Below are 19,289 nucleotides of genomic sequence, written 5' to 3' on the forward strand. Positions count from 1 at the left end.
CCCAAGATATTAATAAGTATGTAACTTAAGGCAGGATATTAAGTATAGAACAAGGTGAGAATCTATTCATCTGGCCCCAAGGTAGGGCAACCCATGAACACTTTCTAGTTACATATGCAACTTGCAACATCCATTCTATGTAGACAGAAGAACAATACAAATGGAAAAACATATTGTTCCCAAAGGAACGAGAAGACATACTTGCCTTATAGAGACACAGGTGCTGTGGTCGTAATAAACACTTTTTACGTTTAAAGAAAATGACTAGTAGTTTTGTGCATTGGTTTGCCAAAAAATGCATCCAAGAATAATATGTCACTAATGTCTTACTTGCTCAAGAGCAAAACATAATCTATGGTAAATATTAAACTAAATTTTTATGAGGGGACAGTTCCTAATAGTAATTTAAAAAGAAAATCTGCATTACATAATTTCTCTCCCTCTCCCTCCCCTGCACCTTGTCCCAAGTATATTATATTTTGATAGGACTGAATGGTTAATGATTCCCCAAAGAAACTGTTATGCTTAAAAAAAAATGTGTGATAAACTTTTACAAATAATAGACTCAACAAGAGTGACATCAATAAAACTTTCAAAGCATCTTTAAAGATATATTTAAGTATCCATAAAACACTTCTTTTACAAACAGTAAATTTTTCATACCTGGAATGTTATATAGAAAGTTCCATAATTGTTCTTCTTCCATGTAGCTCACAAAAACATTTCCAAATGTTTGTGGAGAAAAATTGCAATGGTACAATACTTTAAAGATGGTTTCTATTAAGCTGGATCCTTGGTTCAGATTATCATCTGTATCAGAACCTTGCTCTTGAAAGGTACATTCTTGGAAAGAATAAAATTAATTTAGTAAGATAGGTATCAGTGAATGTGATTAAATTCTTGTCACTTACCCAAGTATATTGCAGTAAAACTATATTTGGTTAATATTTACATAATAAGAGAAATGCCATATTCTTTCAGAGTAATGGCCCACCAAACCCAATATTGTTACTGAGATACTTAGGATATTTGTAGGGGGGAAAATGTGAGAAGGGTCACGATGACATGACCTGAAAGAAAGAGAGAGAGAGAGAGAGAGAGAGAGAGAGGGAGAGAGTGAATCACAAGCAAGCTCCATGCTGTCAGGGCAGAATCCAATATGGGGCTTGCAGTGAGATCATGACCTGAGCTGAAATCGAGAGTCAGCCACTTAACCAACTGAGCCACCTAGACACCCACCAAGGTGAGTTCTAAGTCGGACCTCACCAACTGTCTAAGAAGGTCTGGATGGAGGGTGAGCCTCAGATGATTTCAAATGTTTCTAAGGTTGGTGTCCTAGAAACCTGGTGAAAACCAATACCTTTTCGAGGCACTCCTCCACAAACCTTGGTTTTTCCCAGCTTGCACATTTCCTACACTTTAGGGCTTTTCTTCTGCGTTCCCTTTCATTCTTCTATTTCCTATTCCTTTCAAGAAGACTCCGCTAGGGTTCTAATCTTTTAACTTTCTTTTTAAGTTCGTCCCTTCCATGCTCCTCCACATGCAGGTCTAGCCCTTTCCTTTTTCTTTCCCTCAGCCTTCTGGACAAGACACTTGTTTGTTTAATGGAAAATCCCCCAGGTGTGTCTTCAATCGTGAAAGACATAAATATCAAGGAGTTGTAGATCTGTCTAGAGCATCTACTGTTCAAACAAAGGTCATCCACTTAGTCTAATCTTCCTCAGTCAATATTAATACCCAAGAGGTATTTTCCCATCAGATCTACAACTAACCCAGGCCTGCACTCTCTTATAGTTCTCCCTTTAATATGAGTCACACTCCTGTCTTTCTCCACACTTCTAGCTAAGGAAGGAGGACTCTTCTCAGTGGTGAGTTTGGGGCCAACCTGACCACAGGGAGTTGCATTCTGGCCTGTTCTCCTCCTCATTAAGTCTATGAGGGCTGGTTCTGCCATTGCAAGGGAGTTCCGTGGCTTTCAGCTCTGTTGGTGGCTTGGGGAGGTGGGAAGGGGGCAGCTAGGGCAGTTGGAGGGACAGAAGGATCATCTTAATTCTGGAAAATGAGGCTGTGTGGGCAAGCCATATTTAAAGCCATATTTTCTGACCCAAGCAATAATAAAGCTGCTATTTTGAATTCCATCTGGCTCCCCTCTATCTATCAAATGTTTCATACCTTCTATAAACAAATAAAAGAATTGAAAACAGATTGCCTTTTCAGTAACACTGAAGGGCTCTTTTCACTGCAGACATTAACTAGAACTAAACTTGTTAGCGCTTCAAAAGAGGGTGGTATCTGGGGAGGAGCTCCCCCACCAACCCCACCAGGAGCCTGTGTTTACTGCTAGCACAGATTTACACATACATGGTGCACTAGCATTTTGCTTTCCAAGACTGCTTAATTTTTACTTTCTACAAAAATGCTGTTAATGACAAGCTCCTGCTGAGTCACTAAAATGGATTTGGCAGCAATGTTGGTGAAGAGAGTGCCATCAGCTGAGGGACGCTGAATTAACCAGGCTCTAACGAGCATCCCTAACCAAAGGGAAGAGGCTGAAAGACTCACTTTAGACATAGATATTAGAGAGAAAGTGCAGGGATAGAAAATGTAGCCTATAAAACCAGGATTCAACACCTAAAACACCAGGCTGGTAAATTGATACCTGAGAAAAAGGGGGCGGAGTGTCATGTGAAAATGGCTTCAAAGAATAACTAAATTTGAAAATCACAGCCTAGTTCACTGTAAAAATTAATAACAATAAAATTGAAACCTGACTTGAAAATTGGTTTGGGGTCTACTGCATAAAAGGTAACAATAGATACAAAGATCTGCCATTTATTTACAAGTTTTCAGTTACACGTGACTTGATTTTTACTTTTTCCTCCTTCAAAGTATTCTTAATTTGGCAAAATTTAAATTTTAAAAACAAAGTCTCATGAGATGGGTCTATGAATTAAACTATGAAGACAAAACAAAACAAAACAAAATCATTCTTTTTCAGAGATTTTCTTTCCCAAGTCTTTCCTGGGAATTATTTTCCTGCTTTCTGTTCTAAAATTCTCATACGCAAATTAAAGCATTTACAACCTTTTCTATGCTGTTTTCCTCAATACCCAAATAAACTAAACATCAGATTTCTACCTCTTTTGAACAACCACAGTCCCAAATTCAGGGCTGTGATTAATGGTGAAATGGGAGACAGGCCTTTATTGAATACCCACAATGGTGCTGGCTCTCTGCTCACTGTTTTGCACGTTTTTACCTATTTATCTTGATCCTCACAAAAACTCTACTAAGTGTATATATTTTTTAAATGTTTATTTTTCAGAGAGAGTGCATGCGTGTGTGGCAGCGAGCAAAGGAGGGGCAAGAGAGAGGGAGACACAGAATCTGAAGCGGGCTCTGCACTGACAGCAGAGAGCCCCATGCATGGCTCAAACTCAGGAACCACGACATCATGACCTGAGCCTAAGCTGGACACTTAACCAACTGAGCCACCCAGGCGCCCCAAAAATCTACTAAGTGTAGATTATCTCTGTTGAGGGAGCCTGAGGCAAGCTGAGGGCAAAACACAAACACAAGCTAGCACCGCCCTGCCCCGCCCCCCCCCCCCCCCCAAGGTGGGATTCGTGTGATATTCCTTGGACACCTCTGGCTGCACAAAAACAAGAAAGGACAAAAAACAAATGGTTAATCTGATTAAGAGTCTCCACCAGTTTACCAGAAAAAGGCAATCCTATCAAAAGCCTGAAGTCCGGGAACTCCTACTGTCAACGTTAATGCTTTTGTTAGGGGGAAAAACAACCTTAACTTGACAATAGGTAGGCCTCAAGTAAGTCTTTAGCATGTGAGAGTCTCTTTGGAAATTCCCTCTTGACTTTATCTCCCCAGACTCCATAAAATGGTGCCCCACAGTTACAGTGCAGCTTTTCCTGCCCGTTGGTCCTGTCTCCCGGCTTTAATAAAATCACCTTTTTGCACCAAAGATGTCTTTAAGAATTCTTTCTTGACCATCGGCTCTGGACCCCACAAACCCCCCACCACCCCAAAACTTCATCAATCTCCATTTTTTTTAACAAATAAAGAAAATAAGTCTTAAAGAGGCTGATGATAAATAAAATACAAAAGTTCTCTACAAGTCATCAAGAAAATAGCTACATTCAAGAGAGATTTTTAATTGGACAATTGACTCCAGTGTCTTGAAAACTGATCATCTTTATAGAGAAGGCACAGGTAATTCTGTGTATTTGAAAATTATTATGTAATATCTACAGATTTATAAATGTAGATAGGCAAACCTCTTTGAAACAGTTTTGGCTCTATCTACCTGTATCTACTAGGGTTCCTCTCCATACTCTTTATAAGATAAGATTTTCTCCAAAGTGCATTTCATGGTATGTTAATGTAGTAGCCCATATGTTCTGGAAGTGCTGGCTTCAACAATATTAAATAGTTTTGTTTTCTGCAGGATTTCTCAGAGCCTTTAATTATTCATGAGCCCTGTGCCTCTCCAAGAAGGGATTTTAGTATATAGTGTTTTAAAACATTTTTGACCATAAAACCTTTTTCTAGTATTACATTTAGCAGGAGTACTATTCTATAAAACTGAATCTCGGAATCCTGGCTCTACTGTTTACAAATAGACTCTTAAATTAACTTCAAGTCCTTTACGTTTGCAAATGAAAGTGAGCATTTCAAATGAAAAAGGAAGCAAGGCAGAAAGAAGTGCAAAGTTTTACTCTGCATAAGGAGATTGCCAATTTGAAAAGAAATCTGGTCACCAAAGTTGGATTTAATTTTAATTCAAATGAATCATTTTGGGTCAAAGAAGGATTTTGCTTTACCAGTAGACACTGGAAAGAATAACATGGGGCGCCTGGGTGGCTCAGTCGGTTAAGTGTCCGACTTCGGCTCAGGTCACGATCTTGTGGTTCACGAGTTCGAGCCCCGTGTTGGGCTCTGTGCTGACAGCTTGGAGCCTGGAGCCTGCTTCCGATTCTGTGTCTCCCTGTCTCTCTGACCCTCCCCCCATTCATGCTCTGTCTCTCTGTCTCAAAAATAAATAAACGTTAAAAAAAAAATTAAAAAATATTAAAAAAAGAGTAACAAAGCACAGCCAAAAGAGGTCTTGAAAAAACGATTCTTAGCCCACAGATTTACATCAGGTTCTAACCATCTGATTAAGAAACATAATGAAATTATACGACTGGCAGGCACCTCACAAGGAGGTCAGTAAATATTTGGTCAATAAATGAATAAACATTTGTTGAGTCAATGAATAAAAAGTCTTCTAGCATTCGTGACAATGGTGACCTAGCTTCTTTTTGAATACTTACAGTGGTGAGATTTCCATTACCATTCCAGGCAGCTGTCCCACTGCTGGACAGCTCAAGTTATGATACGAAAAGCTAGGATTCAGGAAGCATAGAGGGAAAGGTTCGGACCTGAGGTCCCTGGGTGGGGAAAACCACTTATTTTGGAACAATGCCGGGCATGACTGACCATAGCAAACTTCCTTGGGGGTAAGTTCCTCTTAAGCATGTAACAGACACCACCTACTCCCCCTCATGTTCCCATCAGGAATTTGACAAAAATCCTGACTATAAAAATAAGTAGTAGACCATAGAATGGTACAGCCATAGACCATTATGGAAATGGGCCAATCAAAAAGAAATGCCTAGGCATTTAGAGTTACCTAGCCAATAAGGGTAGAACCTGAGAAGGAAAATGGGGGAAGGGAAGCACCCCACCCTCACCACCAAAACCCGATTTAAAAAAGACCCCTGCCTATTCTCACAGGCATTCACTTTCCAATGCCCCCTCTCTGTTAAGACAGCTTTCATACTATTCTTACTTTCTGTAAGAAAGTAATAAACTTTTGCCTGCTGCTCTTTTTATTCTGTGTCCACCTCTTTATTCTTGGAAGCAGGGAGACAAGGAACCCTAGGTATTGAGGTAAAGAATACTGAAACAAAGTTACCAAGCTGTTTTTCATTTTTAAGAAACATTACACGATACTGTTATCAGAAAGGGGTATAGAAATCTACTCTCCTCTCTTTAGTAGATAAAGAAAAGAAGCACAGAGTTGTAAACAATTTCCTCAGGTATCATTTGGGATGAGAATTCAGGTTTTCTGACTGACAGAGTGACAGCCAAATCCATCTCCTTCCAACTTATTCCCAAGTATTTCTACTTGTTGATGTGGACAGCTTTTTTTTTTTTTTTTTTTTTTTTTTTTTTTTTTTTACATTCAGACTTAAAATATTCGAAGATAGCTATCCTGCCTCTTCTAGTCTTTTCTTCTCCAAGTTATACATACCCAGTTCACTTAAGCAAGGTATGGCCTAGGTAACATCTTAGCAGTTTCAATCTTTTTCTTTTTTTTTTTAAGTTTATTTATTTTTGAGAGAAAAAGACAGAGCATGAGTGGAGGAGGGGCAGAGAGAGAAGGAGACACAGAATCTGAAACAGGTTCCTGGCTCTGAGAGGTCAGCACAGAGCCTGATGTGGGGCTCGAACTCACGAAATGTGAGATCATGACCTGAGCAGAAGTCAGATGCTTAACCGACTGAGCCACCCAGGGGCACAGTTTTCACTCTTAATGGGCAATCTCCCTTTAAACAAGTTGTGTCAAGAAAAGACCATGATATTTCAGGCAGGATCTGATGACCACTAAGCACAGGTGGATAGCTGGTCCAAATTGTGCAGCTGGCAGCCCTAGGGAGTGAGAGATAAGTTTTGAGCTCCACCTGGACCCCCAATACACAAGGTCCCTAAATGGCTATATGGTAAATCCAAGTCAAAGCTTTTCAAAGGGAAATTGTAGGCAGATATCAAGCCCATCTACCCAGTGGGAATGTCTATTCAGACTTTGGGAGAGAAGTTAAAATTGTCATGCTAGCAGTATGTGCAGGTCTCCTCTCCAGATGACTACACCGCAGAGAAGTACTAAAGCCACCGTGGGAGCCTGGGTGCTGTACAATATTCTAGAGCAAGGGTTGGCAAGCCCAGGGGACAAATCCAGACCGATGCCTGTTTTCAACAGACTGATTTCTGTTTCAAGCAAAGAATGATTTGTATGTTTTTAAATGGTTGGAAAAAAAAATCACAAGTAGGATATCCTTTGTGACACACAAAATTATGTAAAATTCAAATTTCTGTGTGCATAAATAAAACTTCATTGGAATACAGCTGATGGGGCTCTGACAGGCTACCTCAAATATGGTACCTAGGCATACTGAATATTTTAAACACTGGAAAGAGTTTGAGAAAACAGCAGAAGCAGGAAGGTCACTCTGACCTTCCCCCTGCTCTTCTCTCCTGAAACAGGACAGGTGCCCTCTCTATACCAGGAGGGTAGGGGCATCCCTGTTTCTGAAGTCAAAAGGATACTAAGAAGGATCCTAACAAATAGGCCCTGCTAAGTTTCCCCCAACTTACTAATTTCATACCCTTTGACCTATCATATTTCTCCATGACTGTCCATTCTTCATTGAACCTAGCATAAAAAGGCTCCAATTTAACTGTTTCTTTGGGTCACTCCTGTATCAGAAAGCAAGCAAGCAAGCAAGCAAGAAAGAAAGCACGTGGGCAGCTCAGCCAGTTGTGTCCGACTTCGGCTGAGGTCATGATCTCACAGTATGTGAGTTCGAGCCCCGTGTAGGGCTCTGTGCTGAGAGCTCAGAGCCTGGAGCCCGCTTCTGATTCTGTGTCTCCCTCTCTCTCTGCCCCTCCACTGCACACACTCTGTCTCTCTGTCTCTCTCTCTAAGAAAAATAAACATTAAAGAATTTTTTAAAAATGAATTTGTATTCTTTTTCTCCTGTTAATGTATCTTTGTCAGTTGAATTCTCAACCCGTTCAGAAGCCCTAAGAGTGTTGAAGAAAACTTCTTCCTCCCCTACACAGCCATGCTCATTTGCTTATGACAGTGGTAGAGTTTGGTGGCCGTGACAGAGATGGTAGAGTTGACAAAGCCTGAAATGTTCACTATGTGGCCCTTTATACAAAAGTTTGCCAGCTCCCATTCTAGAATACTGGAAGAAAGTGTACATGTATTCCAAATAATCTAATAGTGAAGGACATCGTCCATCTACTCCCAAATAACTTACTTCAAGCAAGTAGCCATTCACTCTTCAGAGCAGCCTTTGCCTATTACCCAGTCTGTCAATCTTTCTTCAGTCACTCTGTTTTATAAAAGCACTCCATGGCACTTATTAGCAGCTGAACTTATCCAATTTTTAATACCTCCTTACTTTATAAGGTCCGTCCTCTCCAATTTTCCCCAGCAATTAATCCCCCCGAATGTAAGGGCACTATGGCATGTCACATTTACCACTCTATCTCCGACTGAGAACAGTGCCTTGTACCCAGTTAGAGCCCATTAAATATTAGTCTAATAGAGAACATATTTGTAAAATCAAGTAACCGAAATTTTCAGAAATTAATTCAAAAGAATGTTACTTCTTATTTCTAAGAATGAATACCTCCATAAAGTCTCATGTTTTTATTTTAGAAATTTATTTAAAAACAATTGATATACTGTCACAAAATAATGGCTCTTCTCTCTGCTAACAAGGACCACTTAAATATCAAGTGGGCAATTTATTCAATTTCTCTGAATCCAAGTTTCATCATTTGCAAAATGGTCCTAATAATCCAAGGGTCATAAATGAAATAATATGTTAAATCGCTCTGAGTTGTTGGGGACAAAGATGCTACATAAATTCATGATAATAGTATCACTTGTAATATAATGCCCAATCATTTTGCAATGCTAACACTAGAAGCACATTAACTGCTAAAGAAGACACATGTTCCTATAGTTATATTAGACATTTTCTAGGTGCCATGAAGAGATAGAATATAAAATATTTCAGCCACTGTCAAGCCAGATTAGATTTGATTCCGTGGAAGAGAAGCATTATAGCAAAATTCATGCTCCCAGTCTCCCAAGCTGTGTGTGAAGGTTCCCAAGGAGTGTTACAATATTTAGAACTTGAGAATATTTATTTGCCCCAGTTCTCATCTTCACGTGCTAGCATCTTGACAGCTGCTCGGTCAATACCTTCTCAGGCACAAGGCCTTAAAGGAGAAACTCTACTTCCTAGGAAGCACTTAAATTTATGCTTAGACAGAGGGAAGGATTACTGACAAGCACAAGGAGAGACCACTGCATAGGGACCACAGGAGGAGTGATTAGAAAAGAAAAATACATCAGATGTATTCTTCCACGCATTCAGTATAAAAGAAGGAAAGAATCTAATACAAATTAAGCACCTACTAAGTGCCAAACAATGGTACTTCGTATTTACTTTCTTAAACCTTAAAATGAACACATAAGATCAATATTAGTACTCCATTTAAAAATGAATGAAACGGAATTGCTTCATGGAAATTTAATTGCCATTTATTCATTCACTCATTCATTCAATAAATGATTTCAAGTACATTCTGTGTACTAAAGAGTCAAGAAGGAGGCCAAGCACTGGGGATACAATGATGATCTATCTGCCCTCCTGGAACTTGCACCCACTGAGACAGACGTTAAGTACATAGTTACGTTAATTCAGCATTTGCTTAAAATTGTAACAAGTGTTACAAAAGGAATCACGGTAGGACCTTTTGGAACAATCAAAGATGACTTCCTAGGAAGTAAGATTCAAGCTAAAAGAGGATTAGCGACGGCCAGGAAAATGAAGAGGGAAGAGATTCTGGACACACAAAAACCACATTTCAAAGGTTCTGCAGCAGAAAAGAACTTGTCATATGGGCCAACTAAAAGGTAGTTGGTGTTAAAGTACCTGCCTATTTTCTCACGACACTTCTGCAGGGCCCTTGCTGTTACAGATACACAAATCTAGGATGCACAACCTAGACCAGAAAATGCATGTTAAGCTAGAGGAAAGTAGGATGCAGTATGTTGGATGAGTCAGCCACAGCCAGAGCACAATGGGCATTGTTCATGTCTCAAGGAGAGGGTCCTTACCCTATAAGTAGTGGGCAGCCACTAAAGGGATTTAGGAGGGGAGTGACATAATCAGATCAATACTGAGATCACGTTTTCTGACTAAGTGACCTTCCAGATAAAATGGTTTATAAATATTCCTAGGTAAATATTGTCTCCTCACAAGCCAGTAATACACTGGAAAGACAAGCTACATAGTCAGATTCTTCGCCTTCTATAGCAACTATAGAAGGAGTCTATAGACTCTTTCGTAGACAGCCTTGCTACTCAAAAGGTGGGCCAGGGACCAGCAGCAGCAGGGGCAGCATCACATGGGAGCTTGTTAGAAATGGAGAGACCCAGGCCCATCCCCAAACCTATTGAATAAGAATCTGCAGTTTTAACAAGCTTCCCAGGTGACACATTTGCATTTTAAAGTCAAGAAGCTTTGTTTTACTTAATACCCTATAAACACACCACCCTCAGAGAAACTCAGCAGACCCTAGGCAATAAGTGATAAATGTTTCTGGGACTATAATAGTTCTACAGAGCCCACTGATACTCTTTAAAAAAATTTTTTTTTTATGTTTAGTTATTATTTGAGAGAATGAGACAGAGCACGAGTGGGGATGGAGGAGAGAGAGAGAGGGAGACACAGAATCCGAAGCAGGATCCAGGCTCTGAGCTCTCAGCACAGAGCCGGATACAGGGCTGGAACCCACGAACCACAAGATCATGACCAACCGAATCACCCAGGCACCCCAGAGCCCACTGACATTCTAAGCTAGTTCATCATCATTCTAGGGCAGGATGGACACTTGGTTGGAAAAGACTAGGGCAAAAACACACAAATATGGTTCTACTGTTCCTAATAAGAATAGGGTACAAATCCAGAGAAGAAAAAAGACTGAACAAGTCAGAGTACAGATATCATCACCAGCAAAAGCAGCTTAGGACATCGACGTTAGGTACACTGAGGGTATCAAGAGGGAGTATATTTTTACTTTTGGTCATCTCCTTCAAGACAGGCATAAAACAGCACTTTGCTCATACTTACAAAGTAAAACAACACACACACACACACACACACACACACACACACACACACAGAGTGTATAACAAACACTAAGTTTCTGCCATAACAGTGCTCTCATTATGCAAAAAAAAAAAAAAAAAAAAAAAAAAAATCAGGCTGATATTAACTGTAAAATAAGAGAATTTGAATTGATTCGTTCATTTTAAGTCAACCATCGCTTTGTAGTGGTAGCAGCGTTTTATCTAAGAGTTTTGTGCAGATCTGTTTCGTGATTATCTTCACTTTGTTACAAGGCTGAAATGTACACACTGTGCGGTATACAGGCTCCTGTATACCCAGGTTGTGCAGCCCTGCAATCTGGGAAACTCCGGTTCTGCGTAGATGCCAAGGGGTGTGGTGGGGGAAAGCACAATCTCTGGAAGCCAGCTGTCTGGATCAAATCCCGCTTGGCCAATCACATGTGACTTGGACATGTGACTTAATGTCTTCGTGTCTCAGTTTCTTCATCTTTAAAATGGAGATGAAAATTGTCGCTACCACAGAGAGTTGTTTAGGAGGATTTGTTCACTGAACACATGTAAAGTAGTTAGAAACAATGTCTGGAACGTGATAAACATTACGTATTTGCTTGCTTCGTGTTGTTATATTCCAAGTGAAAACCACCAGAAACTCAGAAGTTTCACTACGAGTCATTCTTGGGGCAATGGGCAAAGGAAAGAATGTTAGTCACACTTCATTCAAGTGTCACCAACAGGAAAAGGCCACCTGTTAACAAATATTTGTTCCTTTGTTGCCTCAAGAAACTGTTTGGGCCATGTGGTCTTCGTGAAGTAATTACCAAAACAATCACCCTAGGTTTTTAAAGTCAATAATCCAAAATAGTGTCTTACAACTTTAAAATCCTCTATAAACATTTGTAACTGAGCGTTTTTTCCCTCAAATTTAAGATGTCCTACCTTAAAAATAAAACCAACAAACATTATCTTCTAATGCCAACTGAACGTTACCCTAAGAATGTTATAAACTATCCCCATGTGAAATCAGTTTATGTTTATCAAGTTTTAGTAACGTAATCGTTCCCTGAAAATACTACATTTTTTTATACAGGAGGAATTATTACCCATAGCAAAAACATGATTTCACTTCCTAGAAGTTTGGAGCCCATGAAGCATATATTATAAGTTAAAATTTTACCATTCCTTTATTAAATTTTGCTATTTTCCAAAATAGCAGTGAAGTTGCATCTCATACTATAAGACAATCATTTCTGTATATGACCTGCTGATGTTTTTTGTTTGTTTTGTTTTGTTTTGTTTGTTTTTTTAAGTAGCCTTCACACCCAGCATGGAGTCCAATGTAGGGCTTAAACTCATGATCCTGAGATCAAGACCTGAGCTGAGATCAAGAGTCAGGGCTTACCTGACTGAGCTACCCAGGCACCTCTATGATCTGCTGATTTAAAAAAAAATAAATAAATACAAATTCTGATAAATCATTTTCATAGAGCAAAACCAAAAGCTACAGATATAAAAGAGATAAGTGGCATGTGTTTTAGCCTTTATAATACACGACTATGTATCAAAAAATCTGTACCTAACGGAATTTAATAACTGTTCCTTAGAGAAAGAACTTTGTTTTAAAATATGTATAATGAAAATATGTACTCAAAATCTCTTGATTCTTCTTCCTGAGCCAATTTAACACGAGTTAAGTTTTATCAATTAGACCAAAAAGACCCTATTTATAAAGGAAAACTCTCCCATAAAAAGCTGACAGTTATGTTGCTTGAAACAGCTAATTCAGCATATCTTATTCCAAAATTTTGCTTTTCTAAAAATATGATCAAACTTCTAAATTACCAAATGAGTTCTGAAATACTCTGAGACTTCTAATCAAATGAAAAGAAAAGCTCTGCATAAAATATTACAAATTTATTTTTATGTACATAATAATTTCCATCTTAGTCTAGTTAATAAGATTCCCTGAGTATATTGTTTCTAACTTAAAGTGACAAGACTTCCATGGGAACTTAATAAGTAAGTCAATCAATTGATTAGTAAATTCCGTCACTTCATTCTTACAGTATTTGCAGCAGTCAATAAAATTCAAGACAATACCAGAACAGCCATATAACCCTGATCAAACACCTAACAATACTATATGTACCAGAAGGTGGATATAATATTTTTGGCAAGTAAATGTCGTTTTCATTTGGAAGAAAACATGGTTAGATATTCATAACTATGACTGCTATACTTAGTGGCTATATCATTATAGTCAGAAGGTTTGATCACAATTGGTTTTCCAGGCTGCTCTACATAACTCTACCGATAAGAGACCAATTGTATTCTGGGACCATGCTTGTGAGTTTCTACGATTATATTAGTGTAACTCTGTAGCCCTGTCGGATAGTATCCAGTCAGTCATCTTGCCTGAAAGCCCCGATTATTAAGTTTAAAGGAAGCTCTGTATTTTATATTCTAACTGATCATTGATTGTACAATCACTAGACTTTTCCTTTTTTTTTTTCTTTTCTTTTCTTTTTTTTTTTTTTTTTTTTTTTTTAGACTTTTTCCATAAAGCATTGTGGTAACTTGCAAAGGAAGATAAAAACTTGTGATCGGCCTAATTACTTAACTGGAAAGACCTGTTAAATACATGTGCATCAGAATGTCTTAGTTGATTCAGCCTGAGAGTGGGCCGATTAAAGTTCTTTCAGATTCCCCTAGCCCACGCCAGGATTTGATTTGTGTGAGTATTTATATTGGAAGGGCAGGGGACAGAAAGCTCCGGCTGGGTTCAGAATCCAGGTTTACCCACCATTTATAAGCTGTGTGTGTCCCTAGGCAAATGACATTATCTTAAACTCTAATGTCATTACTTTTAACATAAAGAAAACAATAGTATATACTCTATTAGGTTGTAAGAATCAAATGTGAAGTGCTTGGCACAGCACCTAAAACCTAATAAGCAACAATAAAAGTTGGCTACTTAAGGAAGTATTTCCCTAATACCAGTTCTCTTCAGGAGAGTGGCTTTAGAGCCTGAAGTTAAAGAAATTGCTTTCAGATCAACTTTGTGAGATTTGAGACCCAAACAGTACTATCTGGAGGCAAAGGGAATAAAGTGAGATTCAGGGATTCAGGGTTTGGGAGAGGGGTAATCTATGAATTTCTGTTTGGAACACAGCAAGATGAGGATTTGAGGTGACCTTTGGCACCACAAGATTTTATGAGTTTAGGAGCACCTGAGCAGGAGCAATAGTCTCACAAGGAGAGCAGCAGTGAAGCACTTCCCCTAAATAAGTGGCTTTGGGGAAGCCATCATCAGGGTGGGTGGGAGAGGAGAACATGGGGAACTTGTTGTGTGCAGATCTGAGGAACTAAAAATTCCCACAAATGACTGGAGCCATCTGGACAGGAGAACACTATAAGCCTCATTTATATACCGACAGGCTGATAGGGCCTGGTGACATCTGCCTTATTTATATACAAACATAATAACAACATAAGGCAGCATATACTAAAGGGCAAATAAGTTGCCAAGATAACAAACACTGTGAAGTTCAGGGGAGGAAGAGAACAGGGTCAACTAGAGCATTCAAAGGTCTGGAACATCAACTGGTCCTTGGATACTACTGGTGGAGGCTGGGCTGTCTATGGAGGGTCTTTCAAGTCAAAAACAAATGGGTGAGCCAAGGTGTGGAGGGAGCAGGTGCATGTAACTTTGAGGACAATGGGCTGAAATAAGTGTGCATATGTGTGCAGGCACATGCACGCGTATAAGTGAATAGTGGGGGACAAAAGGTTAGAAAACTACTCTTGGGTCACATTTGAATGACAGATGGATGGGAATTAGGTACTTCAGGTGATGAAGAGCTAGAAAAAAAAGAATGTGATGCATGAAACCTACAGTGAAGCTAGTGATTGATAAAGTTAGTCTGGCTTCATGTGGGGTATAGAATAGAAGGAGAGAAACGTATAGGGGTATGCGAAAATGGTTAGAAAACTCTTCAAAGATATAGCAGGAGAGCAGTGGAATATAATTAGATTGGCATAATTTCACTTACCATTTTCTAAAATAGCACTTACAGGGAAAAAAGTAAATCTAATTAAGAGAAGTATGGTCTTCTATTACTCTTCAATTTCCATTCATACTTTTCTTACAATGACTTCTCTATGTCCCAATGGATATGGCTGTAAGCCACAGTTTGCTTGTTTATAAATTACATAAGCCCTCTTCATGATCCACTGAAATTTCTAGTGTAGTTCTAATGCAATTTCTCTCTTTCTCTGTCTTCCTTTCTCTCCCTCTCTCTTAGATCTGGTTGAGACTTCTGTTTTTTGACATTTAACTATGTTTGTATAATATTCTTGGGCATCTCAAACTCCAGATATTAATATATTTCTATATAATTATAGTTATGATAAACTAGAACCACATAAAAAGATTATATTCCCACATTTTGAGGTACTGAAAAAGAATCTTTTCAATAGGTTTATAAAGTGATTCAATATTTTGTTTGCAGCTAACCCCACTGACTGTTGATACGAGGCAGTTGGTTTACATTCCTCTGCCCATGTTCAAATAGGGGAAAAAAATTCATTCAACTTGAGCAATGACTGGGTTTTTTGAGGACATTCTCATATACTCACTTGAGCTCTTCAGCAAGATTCTCAGTAAAAGACCATCTTGATGCAGTAGGGTTTCCAGAAGCAGGTTCCAATTACAACCTGGCTGGGATAAGAGCAGTTTCAATTGACCCTCGGCTGTCAGTCGTCCAGATGATGGAGCCCTTTCGAAATGTAAGATAAAGATAGAGTAATGAAGTTAATTTATCTATGAAATTAATAGCCTTAAAGTACAGATGTAATGCTAACTCCTTTAAATGTCAATTCCTCCTAGATTACTCTGAAAATGCTTTCATGCTTGCTTACTTTAGGGTTGCTCTGGGAAGGAATTACATTTAATCTCAACTAGCTAAAAGCAAATTAACATTTGGTAGCCTGCCAAATTTAAAACTGATACAAAATAACCATGCCTATATTTCACAAGACTATGTCTGTTTTTGTTTCATGGAGCAAATTGAAATTATTTATGCATTTATTTTAATTGCATTTATTTGTTCATTCACCAAATATATGAGTGCCTACTATGTGCTATTAACTCCTTTCATTATTCATGGAAAGCAAGTTACAGTGGGTTTTGACTACTTGTAATTGGCTATGTACTGTGATTGCTGATAAAACTAAAGGAATTCAAAGCTTCTGTCAAGGGTCAACTGTAATCTAATTATTTAATAGTAAAGACTTAAATCAACATGCAATTATCAGAGCCACTGTAACAGTCACACTGCTACCTACTTGGGTAATCATTTCATCAAAGAGAAATAAATCCAAGGCAAATAGGCTTCTACTTGGGAAGTAATTATCAGTGTTGAATAGAAAATCAAAATCAGGTCTCCACATTACTACATTAATTTACCAATGAATTGGCAGGAGATAAGGAAGTAAAAGTAGAAACTGAAAACTGATAACATTATTCACTTTTTCCTTTTAAGATCTCAAAGTTTAGATTGGCTGAAGATCACAACATCCGAAATCAGCTTACAACCACAACAACAGAAAAGGCAGGAAATGATCGAACTCAATCTGGTTGCGACCATAAGGGTTGTGGGAATAGGGTGGCATTGGGAAGGAACGATGTGACTGAAATGGAAAGGTGTGAATGAGAGCACCATATGCTTAGGAGCAGAAAGAAGCAGAACAAAGGGTATTGCTGAGAGAGATGATTTGTCGCATAATTCCCGGATGACATTTACTGAGTAGCGAACCACCCAGTTACCAGCTCACTCAAGCCAGTGGTTTTCAAAGGTTGGGCCCTGGACCAGCACCAGCAGCATCACCTGAGAACTTGTTTGAAATGCAAATTCCCAGGCCTCATCCTATCAGAAATTCTGGGGTGGGTCCCAGAAATCTGTGTTTTAATGGAATATGACGCCCTCTCGGGTATGAGAACCACTGTGGTAGGCAGTACTTCCTGGAGCGCCGGCAGTAGGGACAGGCCTACTTGACATCATTTCTCTTCTGTCTGTGCCTTTGTGCCCTTACAGGTCCACCTTGGCTGCCACCCATGCAATGAAATCCTCACAACCCTTTACTTACCTTAATCCCACCCATCCTTCAATTTGCAGCAAAGACATCACTTTCTCTGTTCAGTCTTCACTAAAAATTTCTCTTCATAGGAGTTTCTATCACTCTAAATTAAAGCACTTATGGCAATTATACACATGTTAGCACTTTATTATTTCATCAAGTAAAGCTTTATCTGTCCACTCAGAGTCAGGCCTTGTCAGGATGCTCGTTTTATAACCCCAAAGCTCCCGCCAGTAAACTAAGCTCATTTAAGGGCACTGTAAATGTTAACTGATTGACTCATACGCTCACAGATGGGTAGGCAAACTCTTTTTAAAAAAGAAGATACTTTGTCACAAGGCTGATTTGAGCAGTGAGAGGATCTGAAGATATAAAATGAAATTTCAAAGCACCTTCCCTTGGTTTGGCTTGGGTTGGCTTGTGTGGCATCTCACAACATTATGATGCAAAATCCTTCAGCCTTACATGAACTTTGGACCCACCCAAAGTGAGATTCTCTGATAACATAACTTAAAACAGAGAAATTCCTTGGGTAATTGATGGGTCACTTAGCTAGGAAAACTCCTGTCCTAGGTGGGTGCTGAAGAGAGAAGCGGGGAGTTAAACTTAACTCTCAGGCCAGGGGAATCAAGGCCTTCAGTTGAAGAGTTCTGAATTACTTTGGGTACTCCCAGGCTGGTCTGGCCCTTGCAGAAGTTCCAAACATAGTACCAAGGGATTACACTAGGTGAGTCCTTTGACTGAAACCCTAAAGCAAATCTTCACAATGGCTGTCCCTATTCCCATCCTAACTCCCAGGTGCTGACTTATGGGAACTTGCCTGGGCTTCAATAGATGAAAAGCAACTAGTTGGTAGTAAGTTATATATTAAAAGTGACTTAATTTTTAAACATGTCCTACCTATATATTTCACTTGAGTTGAATGCTGAGTTAAGGATACTTTTAATAAACTGAAAGATTTAGTTTGATGGAGTATTGAAAAGGAGGGGATTGCTGAGAGACAAGCTGAAGAAGATAGGAGCCAGATCATGGAGGGCCTTATTAGGCAAAGTGGGGATCTGGGACTGGTTGAAGAATTTAAGGTACATGAGTTTCCTGATTTGGCTACAGTGTGGAGAGTGGATTGGAGGGGGTTAGTGTATTTGCTCAACCCTTTAGACGTGCAATAAAACAAAATAATTTGAAGGTCATTTCATACTACTACATCTGAATACCTGGTTATAAATAAAACCCCTCATTTACCAGATGGGAAACTGTGTGTTGAAATGTACCTCAATTCTTGGATCTTTCAACTTATCACAGATTTTGAAATGTACAGTAGAATGACTCACTATGAGGAAAAATAAAATATTACAAACATTCCTCAATCACTAAGCTCCGAGTAATAAATGCATTGAGGAGTCTGTGTTGGGCATATGGAGAAGCATATGTTCCCTCATCCTTTGAGCTGGTAGAGCTGTGAATGTGAGATTAGCCTCACAAAAAATGACAGAAAGGGAAATTTTATACATATATATATTTTATATTTTTGTTTCAAATATGTACATGTTGAATTCCAGTATAATACAAAGAAAGAGAACAAAAATTTATGAATCCACTGGAACTCATAAAACTTATACTGGGAGACAAGATGAATTTATGGCTGGGTTTTTTTAGGCTTATACTCTAATAAGTGCTACATTTCTGGGGCATGAATTAGCCTAAAGAATTTTTCAAGTCCTAGTAGTAAGAAGCAATATAATAATAGGGTTCAATCATTACTGGTTATGAAACTAACAAGTTATTTTTATAGAATCTTCATGCAAAACCTAAGCTGTATTTGGGTGTGTTTACTTTATGGAAGCTCATCAGGTAGTTCACTTGTAATTACTGCAATTTTTTTAGTATGAACTCATACTGTAGTAGAAAGTTAAAAAAAAAAAAAAATCTTAGCTGTGCCAGTATGTACGGGCTTGACTTCCAACCATGGTTGTGCATGAGGCACAGAACAAGAGAAGGCTCTGTAGCAGGTTCAGACTGCATGACCATGGGATCCACTGATCCTACTTTATGTTTCATGCAGATGCTGTCAGACTCGGAAAACATTGGAATGGACTCTAAAATTCACATCTTGGGAATAACACCCAGCAATGTTGGGGCACTGTCCTTCAGGATT

At 38.9% G+C, this 19,289-nt stretch overlaps 1 protein-coding gene across 4 annotated transcripts in view; it reads right to left on the reverse strand.

Annotated features, from left to right (window-relative positions):
* KIAA0825 (KIAA0825 ortholog) overlaps positions 1–19,289 on the reverse strand; it is a 396,110-nt gene that overhangs the window by 222,011 nt on the left and 154,810 nt on the right. For all 4 annotated transcript variants that reach the window (XM_045498038.1, XM_045498057.1, XM_045498048.1 and 1 more), the window contains 2 exons: positions 15,635–15,774; positions 664–843 (listed from right to left, as the gene is read on the reverse strand). In XM_045498038.1, coding sequence (XP_045353994.1) covers positions 664–843; positions 15,635–15,774 — 320 coding nt within the window. The remainder of the gene's footprint in view (positions 1–663; positions 844–15,634; positions 15,775–19,289) is intronic.

This window comes from Leopardus geoffroyi, chromosome A1 (genome assembly GCF_018350155.1).
Source record: "Leopardus geoffroyi isolate Oge1 chromosome A1, O.geoffroyi_Oge1_pat1.0, whole genome shotgun sequence".
NCBI classification, from domain to species: domain Eukaryota; kingdom Metazoa; phylum Chordata; class Mammalia; order Carnivora; family Felidae; genus Leopardus; species Leopardus geoffroyi.